We start from the raw sequence: 14,765 nt of genomic DNA on the forward strand, positions 1-14,765 counted from the left end.
TGGAATCAAACAATATATGATCTTTTGTGTCCGGTTTCTTTCACTTAGCATGTTTTCAAGGTTCACCCATGTTGTAGCATGTATTAGAACTTCATTCCTTCTTGTGGCAGAATAATGTTCCACTGTATAGATAGCCTGCATTTCGTTTATCCACTCATCACTTGGTTACCAACATCTGGGTTGTTTCCACTTTGGGCCTATTATGAATAATGTTGCTGTGAACTTGTATTCGAGTACAAGTTTTTACGTGGACATATGTTTCAGTTCTTTTGAGTATATGCCTAGGAGTATAATCTTTAGTTGATAAAAGAATTTTCATTTCAAAGCAGAGAATTCTCATCATGAGAGAACTAAAGGTTCTTACTGAGGGAATTTGGGGTTGTTGTTGTTTTCCTAAGATTTTATTTATTTGAGAGAGAGAAAGACGAAGATAGCAATAGCATGAGGGAGATGAGCGAGCACAAACAGGGAGGAAAGGGAGAAGCAGGCTCCCTGCTGACCCTGGGATCATGACCTGAGCCGAAGGCAGCTTAACCTACTAAGCCATCCAGGCACCCCTGGGATATTGTTTTCTATACCTTAATATTGAAGTTTTTTGTTCCTTGAAGTGCTTGGCTTGTCATAGAAACCAACAAAAAAGCAAGTCTTTTCTGACAGGATGAGAACAAATGCCCCTAGCATAATAAAAGATGCTTGTATTAGCATAAGGTAACAAAATAACTGGCAAATCCTCCTTTATTCTTACCGAAACAATTTATTCTATTCGCATTCACTTTACAAAGTACACTGCAGGAATCAGAAGGAGAAAACCCTCCTAAAAGGATGCAAATTGAGGAAAAGTTAGATTAACACGAACTCATTTCATATGTATCCTATCTTCTCCAGAGCATAAGCTTTTAGAATGAGGGTAAGAACGTTTCCTGTTCTCTGAGCTATCTCCCTTCCCAAACCAAACTGAACTGAAAGGGAAGAGGAGGGGTCTGGAATGATGTCTCCATTCAGTTTAGGAGCAGGCTTTAAGCACTGCATTTACCTTTATAGAAAACTGGAAAGGGGGAAAATGTCTTTGATATGGAACTCACCATTGAGCATCATATGGTCAGTCACACAGAGGTCACTAATCATTCTTTTTCTTGTTTTTCAGTGAACGAGATAATTGGGAGAGACATGTCCCAGATTTCTGTTTCCCAAGGAACAGGGGCGAGCAGGCAGGCTCCCCTCCCGGGTCCCGATTCCCTGGATATAGGAAGATCTGATGGGCTCTGACAGTGCTCACTGCAGCCATGTGTCCACCACCATGTACTTCTCAGCATGTTTCTCTCCTTGGACGTTGGGTTTCCAACTCTGTGGCCTTCAGGACTGGCACCAGGAGTTGGGATCACTGTATGTGGGGAAGGCATTCCTGTACCTCAGGCCTTGGGTAGATTTTGTAAAAGAACAGGAGCAGCATAGACTGAGCTTTGGGGAAATGAGCTTTGCTTTTTATATTTAAATAGGATACTTTTATATGATGGGTGCTTTGAGTGTGAATGCAGCAGGCTCTCCATTTCAGAGGTGCTGCTTTTGCAAGTGACCTGGTTGCTTAGCTATGATTGGTGATTTGTACTCCTTTATGGTCATTTGAAGGACTCTTTAGCTTTGATGATATTTTTAAAGTAGGAACTTTTGATAAAACCTTCCAGAGGCAAACATGAAAGAAAAAAAAAATTGTTAAGTCCACACCTATGCCTCAGAAACTGAGCATGTCCTAAAGCCTTTCATAGATTTATAGGAAATAAAGCCAAATGTAGCTCATACCTCTTTATAAAAGTAAACTGTTAAAGTAAGAAGAGACCATTCCAATCATTGACGTGTTGGAATATAAAATGACATTCCAGAGCGTAGCCTTTTTGTAACTTTCTAGGTAATCTTCCTGCAGTCTCTCCATACTGACTCCATGTTGAAATTGCTTTTTTCCCTCAGGGCCTTGGATAAGATAGCTACATGTAAGGTGACTTTGAAAGGTGGGTTTTTTAGCTTGGTAGCTTTAATATCCTGCCATCCTGCAAACAAGTCAGCTGTGGAGTGCTTTTCCCTTTTGTGTCCTCTGGTCCCAGGCCTTTTCTAACTGGGAGTATCTGCATTTGGCTGCTCTGTAACCTTTGAAGTCACAGCCTCATGATGGTTTAGGCAAATCTGCTGGTTCTAACTCATCTCTAGAGGCCAGGCTGTGTCAGAAGCTAAGCACAAATGAGCTATATGCTTCAGAAGAGCAGAGAAAATACAGGACTCCAGAAGGGAAGCTTTTAAGATTCACAATGGCATGGAAGGTTTATCCATCATTCTGTTTACAGCCTAAAATGATTCTGGCCTACCCTCGTACCATCTGCATGGCCTAAAAACCATCCTTTTCCCCAAAAGGCTTTGAGGCAAACCCAAACAAGAGGTAGCATCATAGACCTGACCCTCCACACCAAAGATGCCCCGGTGCTGCTGCTGGTGAGGCTGGTGCCCAGGGCAGGGGCCAGCAAGAAACTCCAGCCTGCTGTCTACCAAAGGAGGTGCCCCAGTTGGGTGCTTTTTCCAAACCCTGCCCTTCCCCCTCCCTTTAATGGGATTAGTACCTATTCCAAGGCTGGGCCCATTTCAAAGCACCTGAAGTTTGCAGTATGTTTCCAATTGAAATCATGTAATTTCATTTATTCAGGAAGGAAGTTTTTTGAGTGCCTATATGCGCGACAATGTGCTGAGCTGGTCAAGGGCTGGATGATGTTACTCCAGGGGATTATGAGTCCTAGATGCCAGGACTCTCTATTGAGGCCAGGTAAGGCCCGGGCAGGGGGAGCTGGCTCATTGCCTACCACCTCTAGTCAGCCAGGTAGGAGCTGTTGACCTCCTACAGCATAAAGAAGTATGGTCTTTTTTCCCCCCTTCAAACCATGATTTATATTTTTCCCCTAAACCTAGTTAGAGCAAGATGTCTATCCTTCAGCAAATCACTCTGGTCCCTCCTGGAGCTGGGTGTTTTCCTGTTTTCTTTAAAAGTAAGTTTTGTGTCAGTGTGGATAGTGAGATTTGCTTCAGGGCCTGTAGTTGGCAGGCAGCCCACCGCTTCCTTTGGAGGGGCTTTGAGAGGTGGCCCCTGACAGGAAGTTCCAGACAGCTGGCCAGACTTGCCTCCACCCTCTTGCCCCTGGGGTAGCTGCCTCACATGGGGTTCTTGCAAGAGAGCCCCTTGCAAGACCCTTTGGGGGTTGCTCTGCTGCCCTCAGGAATAAAAGCCTCTATGATCCAGAGTTGCTATGCACCAAATTTTGATGCCTTTTAAATACCTTGATGCCTGTAGCACTAGAAATGCTTTCCTATTTAAAATAAAAGTTCAATTTTAAAAGAGCTTTGTATAATACATAAGCAGTCTTGTATCATTTTGCAAAGTCTTTGGTTTAAGAATCAGTATTTTTTCGCTTTGCAGGTAAAGACTTTAAACTTCTGTGCCATGTTAAGTGGCACTAAAGCACACGTTCACTGGACCATGCAAATTGACTTCTAGTAGCAACACTGAGCAGCTGGGCCTGTCTTAGCACCTACCCTACCCCTTCCAACCTGTGCTACATCTTGGTTTGAGGAATGGGATAAGCAGCCTTTTACTTACTAGAGATACAGAGACAAACACGGCTGAGAACAGCTCTAAAGGGACTAGATGTCCTGTCTTCGGTTCACGTGTGGTGCTGCTGCGTGCAGTGCAGTCCACCCCTGCCTGGGGCTAACCACTGTCACCAGAGCCCTGGTGGGTCGGGCCAGGAAGCCCTGGGGTGGTGGTGGTGGTGGTGGTGGTGGTGTTCCAAAGATTGATTTATTTTAGGGAGCAGGGAGAGAGGGGGAGGGAGACCCCGAGACCACCTGAGCCAAAACCAAGAGTGGGACGCTGAACCTACTGGTGCCACCCAGGCACCCCCACCCCACCGGACTTGAAGCCCTGTTTTTAATAATCAGAATAGATGGTCATCTTCAAGGTTCAGATGGGCTCAGGTTGAAACCTTCTATTTTATAAAATGGGCGATGTATAGCTAAGGAATTGGTTCCATGTTTACAGCACGTAGAATTGTGTTTTTTTACACACTTTGTATTTGAAAACCTTGTATAGGAGTTTAGTGCTCCTTACACAACGTAACAAAGGGGAGAGCCAGCAATTCATGGTTCCTCAGTTACAGGGCTGAAATAAACGGTGACAGGTTAACAGTGTCCTGGAAATCCGCCTGAGTTTACCTCTGCCCGGGGCAGGTGTGGAACCCCACACTCTGGGGTCCAAAGCTAAGGGCACTTTGGCTTTTAAAAAGTCCACTTGGTTAGGAACCTTTGTTTATTTTACGGAGGAGTGAGTAGAGTTCCAAATTCCTTCCGAAACTTCAGTTCTGTACCCTCTAATGGGTGCAAAGGACATTCCACGATGTCTGCTGAGTTCAGGACAACTGGCCTGCCCAAGGTGTGCATGAAAAGTAGGCAGAAAGTCTTTAAAATTCAAGCCTGAGTTTTTCTGTGAGGGCCTCCTGCCCCCTAGTGTCCTCTGGGGATATTGCAGTACAGTCCATCAAAATAGCCTGTGATTTTGCCACCTGATAGTCCTTGTGCCAAGCTGGAGGAGAGCTATTACCCTTAGACCCAAGGCACAATGTGGCCACTAAGGGTCGAGTATCCTGGGGGCTGGGGCCAGCATTCTCTGCTTCCCTGCCCCCTGCAGAAGGGAAAGGGGAGGGTAGAACACTGGGATCTTTACACAGAAGCTCCCAGGAGTCATACGTTGAAGGCACCAGGGCTTACATTTTTAAAAAGCCAGCCAGCCTGCTGTGGACATCAGCCCCACAGAATCTGTGGGTATGGGCCACAGCCAGAACTGACCAAAGGCTCTCTTGGTGCTGCTATTCAGAGAGGCCCGGATCAGGCCATCGGGAGGAGGGTAACACCATTCCACCCCCAGCCCTGCATGCAGGGTCCAGCCAGCAGCTTTGGGGTGGACAGGCAGAGCAACAAGCGGGAGATGGAGCTGGGGCTTGAGCTCCTCTAGGTGCTTTCTGAGAGCTCTGACAAGCCCAGAAAGCAGCCACCTGGTTGAGGGTAGTGGTTCTCTGGATGCCGAGACAGACATGATAAGACAACAGCCAGCTCTTACCTCCTGGCTCCCTCACCTACAAACACACCCACTCTTTGGGGGCCTGTAGCACAGTGCGAGGCGGGTCACCAACAGGCATCAAACTGGTGTAGTCATCAGGGGCTAACTGCAGAAGGGACAGAGATTTAGGGGAGGGAGCTCCAGGCTCAGCCAGGTTCCCAAGCCCTCCAGCCACACCTCACCTGATAGGCCTGGAAGACGCTGAGCAGATCCTTCATACCAGCTGTATATGGGACACCCTGCATACGGACCAGGGCTCCTGGCTGGGACAACACTGAGGTGGAAGCAGAGGCCAGGGCAGCAGGGGGTGTGGTGAGGTAGCCCACAGTGGTGGGGGAGACGGGGGGGCTAGGACGGGAGAGGCAGGGATTTAGGAGTGCAGTCCCACCTATGGTCTAGACCAAGACCCACCTCACTCTTCCCTTGTCTCCACCTTGTGCTTAGTTCAGTTCCTCCTCCCTAAAACCGCTGTCTCCAGAGTCCTCCCCATTCTAATTTGTCGCCAGTATCCTCCATACCGTACCTGTCACTCCCTTGTCCATCTTAGATTAAGTTGCAGCTCTTAACAGACCTTGGATTATCTGGCCCAGGAAGGGGACCATGACCCTCCGTCACACCAGAATGGGGGCAAGACTGGGGGGTTTTCTTAGCAGCTGGTACCTGGGGTAGTAAGCTGTGTAGTTCATGTAGAGTTGAGCGGCTGGCCCTGGGTAGTAGGCAACAGGGGTAGGGGCAGCAGGTACCCTGGCTGCTGGGAGCAGTGCTGAAGAGGGGTACAGAGCGGCCGTCTCAGCGGGAATGAGCGCTGGGGTGGCCTGGAACGTGGCGTAGGTGGGTGGTGAGAGGCCTGGAGGCAGAAGTAGAGAGTGCATCTGCAGGGAGCCCAGCACTGCCCTGGGTGAGGCAGCAAGAAGAGAGTCCCCACTGTAGAAAGCGAGGGTTATAACAGCTTGGCCCCTACATGCCTCCTTCCCCAGCCCCTGGGACACTCACAGGGCAGCTTGCAGGGTGGAGGGGACATGCCACTGCGGCCCAAGGTGCCCCCCATTAGCACACGGCTCATCTCCTCTGTGGAGCAGGGGACCACTTCCACATAGCGTTCCTTCATCACTTTCTTATGGCAACGCTGAGCAGCAGCTAGGGCCCGTTCTGCTGATGTCATCTGGATGAAAGCATCGCCCGATGGCCGGCCCTGTGCACACGGTGGTCTTGTGAACAACCCGTCACGCGCTAGAGGGCCTCACTCCCAACCCCACAGCCCTTCTCTAACCATGCAGGTCTCCCCACCGGCAGCAGCCTCACCTGCTGGTTGAGCACCATGTGCACACCGTGGGGCCGGATGTCAGCAGCTGCCTCCCCCAGAAAGCTCAGGATGTCTTCGATGGTGGCTGTGTAGGGCAGGCCTCGAAGGCGCACACAGTCTCTCCCAGTCCCAGTGGCCAGTGGGAAGGGGATGGGGAGCAGGGGAGCGGCGAGTGCGGGCAGGAGTGGGCTGGATGCATAGCGGTTCAGGACCTGGCCAGGAAGGCAGCAACAGGCCGGTGATACCAAGTAGGGCGGGGGTACAGGGGGGTTGGAAGGGGTCCCCGGGAGAAGCACATGGGGGGAAGGGGAGCCCTGGGTGCTCACCTGCTGCACCTCAGCCGCAGTGCTCCGGAAGAGTTCAATGTATCGCTTACCCAGCATGCCCTTGTGCCTGCGCAGCGCAGCCTGTGCCAGGTCCTCACAGGCAAAGAGGGCAAAGGCGTCACCGGTGGGCCGGCCGTCAGGGTGGCGCACAAAGAGCAGCCCATCCGCACCCCCCGTCACCGGGCACTCGGGCCCCAGAAAGCCTAGCACATCCGCCGGCCCAGCCGAGAAGGGCAGTCCCCGTAGCCTCAGTATCACTTGGTCTTCCCGGGACAGGAACCGAGCCACCTCTAGTGATGTGCCTTGGTGAGAGGCATGGGAGTCACCTACTGACTTCATTTGTGCCCTTCCAAATACCCAGCTACACCTGGCACGCAGGGGCGCAGAAAGGCGGGGGGTGGTGGGCAAGGGGGGACACGGTCAAGAGCCAGGGGAGCCAGGTGTGGTTGGGAGCACACTCACCCCCTGCGATCTTGACAAACTCTTCTCCTGTTGCTTTATACACCTGTGGGGACAGTGGGGATAGCCCATGGATCTCCAGCCCGGGGAGGCCTCAGCTCCGCCCTGCTTCACTCCCGGCCCGAAGCCCCACCTCAATATAGCGGACGCCCATGTGGTGCTTGTGTCTCTGCAGCGCTAGGTCCCGCTGCTCGCTGTCCACAAAGCGGATGAGGGCCTCGCCGTTTCTGCGGCCCTGGGCATTGAGGCAGAGCGCTACACCTCCCCTGCAGAGCCAGGGCTTCGTCAGCGCCTGCTGCGCAGGCCTGCCCTCCCGAGCCCACCCACCATGCCGTACCCACCTGGCAATGTTGAGTCCCTTGAAGAACCGAGCCACATCCTGGTCTGAGGACTGCCAGGGCAACCCACGGGCCCGAACCACAGTCTCACTGTCCACCACATCGGCCTTGCTGCTGTGGGGGCAGGGCACAGTCAGAGCGGTCCAGCTCTTGGCGCCCCCCACCCCTGCCCCCACACTCACCAAGGACCTGTCTCGTATTTCTGCTTTACCACCTCTGCCTTCGAAAACAATTGACCTGAGAGGAGATGGCATGGGGGTCAGCAGGGTCTGGTGGAGGGGGGGTCTCCCCACCAAGCTCTGCAAAAAGAGGACAGTTGAGGGGGATAAGGAGGTGACAAAGGAGCTTCTACCTGTGGTCTCTCAAAGAAGGTTAACAAGCGGGGACGGCGACTTAGAGGAAGTAAGAGGCAGACATTCACCCAGTCCTGAGAGCGGGTGACAGGTGGTGAGGGGAACCTTACCACTGGGCCCTTCAAGCAGGTGGAGGATGACAGCTACCATCGTCTTCACTTCCCAGACCCCAAAGTCATCCTCTGTGGCATCTGTCTCCAGCCCCAAGTCTATGAGCAGAGAAATAACAATAAGGAAATCCCAACATGAGAGACAAACACGTTTGTTCTGATCCAGCTCATATATGCCTGTACAAGTCCCCATCCCAGACATAGGCAGACGTATGTCCCTATTTCAGACACACCCCAGCACAGACACACAGGCATGTGTCCTCAAGGACTTGGCAGATAACGTAACCTGGCATTTGTTTGTATAGTCCTCCAGGAGGCACATCCTCAGGAACAGCCTACAGCTTCCCCTCCACCCCAGCCCTTCTGGGTCACCGATACCCTGTGCCATGGTGGCCACGGTGAGCTCCCTGGCAGGGCAGGCGCTTGGGTGCTGCACATGGAACTCTCTGCGGAGGTCGTAGAAGGAGAAGAAGGTGTCGGGGAGCACCAGGTTCTGGGGGCACATGGGAGTGGGCATGAATTGGGGGGAACTGAGCTGCCCTTCCCGCCCCCATGACAGGGGTCCTGGGAGCCCTACCCCCTGTTGTGCCCTCAGTGGCATACCTTCCTGGAGGCCTCGGGGTGCAGGACCTGTCGCAGCAGCTGCTGCCCATCAGTGCATAGCATGTAGGGGCCCCCGCCTAGCAGAGCCACATCCCCGCTCACCAGCTGTGAGAACTGGGGGTAGGGAGTGAGGAGAGAGACAGACACAGACTCACAGCTGGGCGGGCACGAGGGAGGGCACAGGCTGCAAAGCTGGTTCAGCTAGATGTTCAGCCCTCCCCTGCCTGGGGAGAAGTTGGCCACAGGCGGGGGCCTGGTTCTGTGTCCCTTTTCTCCCCCAGTCCCCTGTCACCTTCTCCAGGCCAAATGGGGGGGGCAGTCACATATCACCCAAGCCCCCATCACACGCACTCCCAAGAGCCTGGAGTGGGGCCAGAGCAAACACCTGGTGGAGTGGGACAAGCAGGTGGGAAGGGGCGGGGCAAAGCAGGTTAAACCTGTCCCTGACCAGGCACCACCCTCAGACAGGTGGGGGGAGGCCCAATCCTGCCTGAGGCCCAACAGGCTCACATGAGGTCAGCGGCAGCCCCGCCTCTAGGTCTGACCAACCGAGGGGCAGAGAAAATCCAAGGACAGAGCTCCACACCTGGACGCCAGGGGCAGCATGAGCTTTGACCCACACCCTATCGACCGGCTGGCACTGAATTGTTTGCTCACAGAGGGGGTGGCACTTCTCAAGCTGCCCAGCCCCGCCCCCCCAGCCTTCCTCCGTGCCGGAGAACAGGTAGAAGCACTAGGCACAGGCCCAGAGCGAGCCAACCCAGTTCTCCTTCAGCACACTCCCCAAGTAGGGTCTAACCTGGGAGCCCTTCTGGAACAGGACCAGGTTCAACACCTTTGTACCTCATCAAGAACCTCCCAAGTTGTTGGAAAATGAAACGATCTGCGCCTGTAAAGCACTTAAACTCATTACACTCGAGAGTCAGGCACAGGGTGAGTGCAGTAGCGGAGGTAAGAAAAAGAAAACAGCTCAGGAACCGCCTCCCCCTTCAGCCAGAGCTGGGAGGCACCCGGGGCCTTTGCACTCAGGAGACAGGTAGCCTTCAGGCGGGGTCCGGACAGCGCCCACGCCTGGCCAGCCGGCCGGGACAGGCCTAGACGAGCAAGCTTACACCTGGCGGCGTCCGCCTCGGAGGCAGACCCCGCCCTACGCCCCCGCTCCAGCGTCTCCTAGGCGGGTGGGTGGGCCGAGGTCGCCGGCGGCAGGGACCGTGACCTATGGCCAGGACCGGGCCCCTCGGCCCTTTTGGCTTCCGACCGCTGTTCTGGGAGACCTGGCCAGGCAGGTTCCCAGAAGCGTCTCAGCCTCACAGCCCCGCCGGCCCTGGGAGGGGTCTCGCAGCTTCCATCCCACCGCGTCAGTAGGAGTGGATCCCTGGAAAGGCTGAAAAGTAAGGTGCCCCCAGGAAGGGCCGGCACACGCGGGAATCTCTGAAACTTTTAAACAACAGGAACTCGTCCTACCGCCCGGGCCAGTTGGTCGCAGCACGCCAGGCCTTGCCTCCTGCCGCCTCTCCGGCTGAGAAATGTCCCCGCGGCCCGGCCATGCCTCCACTCACCCGGGCCCCAGCACTCACCTGCTGCAGCACCTTGTCCAGCGGCTCGGCCCGCGCCAAGCTGTCGGCGCTCAGGCCGCTCGCCTCGCGGCACTGCGGGCTCAGTGCGGCCGCCTCGGCGCGAACCAGTGACTTGTGCAACGTCCCCACCTACGAGCGGCGGGGGAAACCGGTCAGCCACTGCTCCCCTCGGATCCTGAAACTCCCTGGGGACCCCAACCCCCCCCCCCCCCCCCCGCCTCACCGTACCTGACGGCTCCGCGGCTCCACCACTTGCCAGACTAAGAGGATCAAGTCGGTCTCGTCGGAGCCCAGGTCCGGCCCCAGCGCACCAGCCGTGGCTCCGAACAGTACGACCAGGGGTCCAGGCCCCAAGCGGGGGTCGGCGGCGGAGTCTGAGATGGGGTTGGGGCCCGGGGGCGGTGGCTGGGGAGGCGGCGGAGTCATGGCCGCAGAGGAAGGGGGCGCTCGGCCAGACACACGCGGACCGACGAGGCGCACGCACGCACCGGCCGACGGCAGACACGAATCAGCTTGGGCGGGACACCGTGTGTCGGGGGCGGCACCTGCGGCCCGGCTGGCGCAGTGGGCGCTGCTGAGACCCGCCCGCGGCGCCCCGTGGGGCGGGGCGGCTACTGGCCCCCGCCCTCTCCCGGCGAGTTACCTGTCGGCCCCGCCGGCCACGTGACCGAGGACGGCCTCGGGGAACAGAGGGGGAAGGCCGCTAGAGCCTCGCCCGGAGCGCGCGCGCTCAGACGCCGGGCCTGGGTGCGCGCTCACGGCCAGGACTCCCACTCCGTCAGAGGGCCTTGCCCTACTCGATCTCGTCCTCTTCTCTGTCCCGCCCCACCATGAGGCCGGCGCCAAGAAAAATGCAAAAACAGGGGCCTTCTGCAGTCCACAGGGGTCACATGGAATTTGTGAAAATCACCAGGAGGCAGTCTAGGGGCTTTGGGGGTCACGACGGCCGGCCGGGGGATGATAGAAGTCACCGAAGAGGGCGGTGAATTACTGGCTATCACCCAGAGGCCTGGGGGGAGGTGGTCACCAGAGGCCAACTGGGTTGGGGGGGAGGGTCGGGGATCAGCAGAGGTTCTTAGAGCGATGAGGTCGGGGGACGAGAGGTCACGGGGCAGGGCTTGTCCACACACGTGTGAAGACCTGGCCTTAGCCTGGCTCCGGGATGTGCCCGCGGTGCCAAAACACTAGGTGGTGTGCAGGCCTCGGTGCTGGGGAAGCAGGAAGCGCCCCGCTCCAACTCCAGAGAGCGCCTCTAGACGGGGCTGAGCCAGATGGTCTGGGCCCGGAGCCTCACCGCTACCCCACGTGGAGACTGCTGCCTGTTTTCGTCGCCCTCCCCGCCTGACGACGGGCCCGTTGCCTGGAGATGTGAGCGCGCCGGCGGGTGGGGGCTAGCGGCGAACGTGTGATGTGCGCGTGGGGGCTGCATATCCTCCATCTCGTCTCCATGCGAGACCAGGAACCCAGTAAGGACAGTCCCGCATGTAGGGCTCCCAACACCCTTTCGCCCCGTCGTGCTTGGTGAGGCTCCTTTACGGCGCGTTTCCAGGCCGCGCCGGACTTCCCTAAGTGCTCCCCTTCATATGACTGAGAAACTGAAGAATCCGGCGGGAAGAAAGGACGTGGGGTTGCCAAGCCCGCGCGGAAACTGAAGCTGGAGCCGCACCTCGCGCTTTCGGAAAAGCTGGGCGCTGCGTCCGGATGTTCGGACGATGGAGAAAGAGCCCGGTGGAGGGGGAGCTAAGGAGGCCTTGCCCATTGAACCCACACTTCATCGCGTCCCTACTTCACTATCGGATAGAGACCGAGGTGCCCAGTAAGGGCCGGGCCTCGGCGGTCTGCGGGGAGTGGGAAAAAGGTGTTCCAGCAGCCTCGGGTTACGAGCGCTTCCTCGGGTATAGGCGGGGGTCCGCCCCTTTCCGGACCGCCCACTCCGGCGCCTGCCCGCTGGTCCCCACCCACGGAAGCGCTAGGCCAATCAGGCCGGGTGGGAGGGGGGAAAGTCGCTCTTCGGGTCCAGCTCCGCTCTAGATAAGCCTGGAATGTCAAATATTTGTTTGGGGGTGGGGCCCAACAGTGAAGTAAGGCTCCTCCCCTGCCCATCCTGAAGCGCGCGTGCGCCTGGCGGAGTTGGGCCTTCATCCATGCCTTTGCGGCCAACGCCTCCTCACCCTAGGGGCTCTCCTAAAACTCCTTGGCGAGCATCCCTCCTTGTCGGGCTCCTGTCTGGGCTCCGGCTTCTACAGGACAGTCCGGCGTCACCACCTTGCCATCTGAGAGCTAACTCGATCTCGGTCTCAGCCTTCCCGGAGCCCCCATCCATTTAACCTCTAGACCTTCACGCTAGGCCCCTCCCTATTCTTCCTTCAGCGTGGGTCTCGAGGTCAGGTCTTCAGGGAAGCCACCTTCTTGAGGTGACCTCTCCAGTGTGGCATCTCGAGCCATCCTGGCAGCATGGGGGCAACTCCGCCCATCTCCAACCGCATGACAATTCCCGATGCTTGGACTCTTCTTGAAAAACTAAATTCATTAAAATAACGCTAGAGCCCCTGCTTTGCTGAGCTCCTTTACTCATCTTCAGATGGATCCTCCCAGATCACAGCATTGATACTAAACAACCCTCACTCCTTTCCCCCAACACTAAAGTAACTTCATAATAAATGACAATAAATCATTTATTGTGTCCTTACACCACATCCACCCTGAACTCAGATCCCGGAGGACAGGCTCATTCCCAGGGCTTATCACTGCGCCTGGCTTGTAGTAAACTTGCTCAAGACTTAATGAACGAATGAATGGTTGTCTTAAGTGCTTTGTTTTGCATCATCAGCCTAGTAACTTTCAGCACTAGTAACCTTCCCCGGGGCTACCGGTCTTTTCCTCTAGGAGTCTCATCTGAGCTCTTTCCTCCCCTCCCAACCCATCCCTTGTCCTAGTTAACCCCTGCTCTTCTTCCAGATTTTCTCTGAAGGCACCTCCCTCTGTAGCAGGGGTCCCCACTGTAGTATGAGATTTCCTGTATTTCACTGGGCAGTGTCCCCCACCCCAACCCAGCTACTAGGGTTCATAAATCGTTAATGAATGAATTGAAAATAACATACGTGAAAGGGGTGAGCAAGGCTCCAAAGGTCCAGCCCGTAGCGTTTCCCAAACTATAATTCAGGTACTTGGGGGAAAGGAACTTGGTCCTGTGATCCAGGCCACACACCCAATCCCATCCTTATCTCAGCCCCTCGAGGCCTGCTATGGAGGCAACTGGCCCTCCAGCAGCTCCAGCAGCGGGTACGTGAAGGTCGGCGCAGATACCGGGTGGGGGTCCTCATGTGGGCCCCGGAGTGTGGCCGGTCATTTGGACCTGCAGGGCGTCCAGGAGTGGTGTAAAAGGGCCCTCTTCTCTCCCTCCCAGGCCAGAAAATATGCCACCGTGGGAGAGGATTCTACGCTGGATGCCTTGTGGGATCCACTGCGGCGATCTACACTCGCGGGCTCAGGCCCATCCACACCCTCTGCGGCCCAGTGGACTGCAACTTGGACCATCCGCAGCTACCCTTATCTCCTGGGCCTCCAGTGCCAGCGCACTGGGTTCCCCCCAGGTTCCCAGCTGCGCGCCTTTGCCGAATCTTCGCTGAGTACCCACCAGAGGGCGCACTGACCCTGTCGCCTGAACCAGGCATTGGGGGCTGGGAGGAGGAACTTGCACAGGAGAGCCCAACCGGGGGCAATGCTCCAGGACAGAAGTGAAAAGAGAAGGGCCTTGAGGCCGCCTCCCTCTGGTTTGAGCATCTTTGTGGCTCCTGGCTTCCTGGACAGAGGCCGTTTTTAAGCTTGGTTTTCAAGACCTCCAACCTCTCTGTTCCACTCCCACCCACCCTGTGCCCCAGAGACACTTACTGTGATTGTTCAGGTCTCCAGGCTGTTGCACATACTAAGCTCCCTACCTGGAGCACCCACCCACCTACTCATCCCTTTGTTTTCCTGGCAAATTCCTACTTATTCTTCAAGATCCATCTCGAATAATTCTTCCTCCAGGTAACATTCGTTGATGACTAAGCCAGGTTAGATAACCTGTTCTGGGGGCGCCTGGGTGGCTCAGTCAGTTGGGCGTCTGCCTTCGGCTCAGGTCATGATCCTGATGAGGAAGCAGAAGGCTGGCTGAAGACAAAGCATAAGCTGACACTCTGCAACCACCCCCATCCCCCACTCCTGGGTGGGACATATGTGACATTCTTCCAGGAATCTCCCAACTATCTTAATGTTAATGTCTTGCTAGAGGGGAAAAACAACCTTAAGTTGACAATGGCAAGGCCTCCAGTATCTTGTAGGTCCTCCTTAGCATATGAAAGTTCTTTTTCCTTACCGCCCCCCAACCCCATAGTACATTATCAGCCACCCCTCACACCCGGTGCTGCAGCTCTTTCTGCCCACGGTCCTGTTGCTGTGCTTTAATAAACCAGCATTCCGCACCAAAGACGTCTCAAGAATTCTTAGTTGTTGGCTCCAGACTCCACCCCACTGAACCTAACCTATATTCCAAAACCCCATCGATCCCA

At 55.6% G+C, this 14,765-nt stretch overlaps 2 protein-coding genes across 7 annotated transcripts in view; one reads left to right on the forward strand and one right to left on the reverse strand.

Moving 5' to 3' along the window:
* Nucleotides 1-5,253, forward strand: part of NFATC3 (nuclear factor of activated T cells 3) — a 120,363-nt gene extending 115,110 nt beyond the window's left edge. The window contains exons 10-11 of one of the 3 annotated variants that reach the window (XR_006541445.1): nucleotides 1,145-3,027; nucleotides 4,261-5,253. Coding sequence is in view for 1 of the 3 variants with exons in the window: in XM_021705741.1 (XP_021561416.1) it covers nucleotides 1,145-1,266 (122 nt within the window). In the remaining 2 variants the exon portion in view is untranslated. Of the gene's footprint in view, nucleotides 1-1,144; nucleotides 3,374-4,260 lie in introns of those variants that run through there. The other 2 variants (XM_021705741.1, XM_021705742.1) reach the window with 2 other exon arrangements.
* ESRP2 (epithelial splicing regulatory protein 2) lies at nucleotides 3,884-10,809 on the reverse strand. 4 transcript variants are annotated; one of them, XM_044922227.1, is made up of 15 exons: nucleotides 10,444-10,809; nucleotides 10,216-10,344; nucleotides 8,639-8,752; nucleotides 8,414-8,528; nucleotides 8,036-8,134; nucleotides 7,755-7,809; nucleotides 7,576-7,683; nucleotides 7,368-7,500; nucleotides 7,238-7,280; nucleotides 6,776-7,077; nucleotides 6,449-6,661; nucleotides 6,140-6,338; nucleotides 5,807-5,993; nucleotides 5,329-5,494; nucleotides 3,884-5,252 (listed from the first exon to the last, which is right to left on the reverse strand). In XM_044922227.1, exons 1-15 carry the CDS (start codon nucleotides 10,639-10,641, stop codon nucleotides 5,163-5,165), a joined length of 2,151 nt encoding a protein of 716 aa, XP_044778162.1. In that variant the 5' UTR covers nucleotides 10,642-10,809; the 3' UTR covers nucleotides 3,884-5,162. The 4 variants fall into 4 exon arrangements, with proteins under 4 accessions (XP_044778162.1, XP_044778161.1, XP_044778160.1 ...); XM_044922226.1 differs by having other exon boundaries at nucleotides 7,576-7,686; XM_044922225.1 differs by having other exon boundaries at nucleotides 7,576-7,719.
* Between the last annotated feature and the right edge of the window lie 3,956 nt (nucleotides 10,810-14,765).

This window comes from Neomonachus schauinslandi, chromosome 16, assembly GCF_002201575.2.
Source record: "Neomonachus schauinslandi chromosome 16, ASM220157v2, whole genome shotgun sequence".
NCBI lineage: Eukaryota > Metazoa > Chordata > Mammalia > Carnivora > Phocidae > Neomonachus > Neomonachus schauinslandi.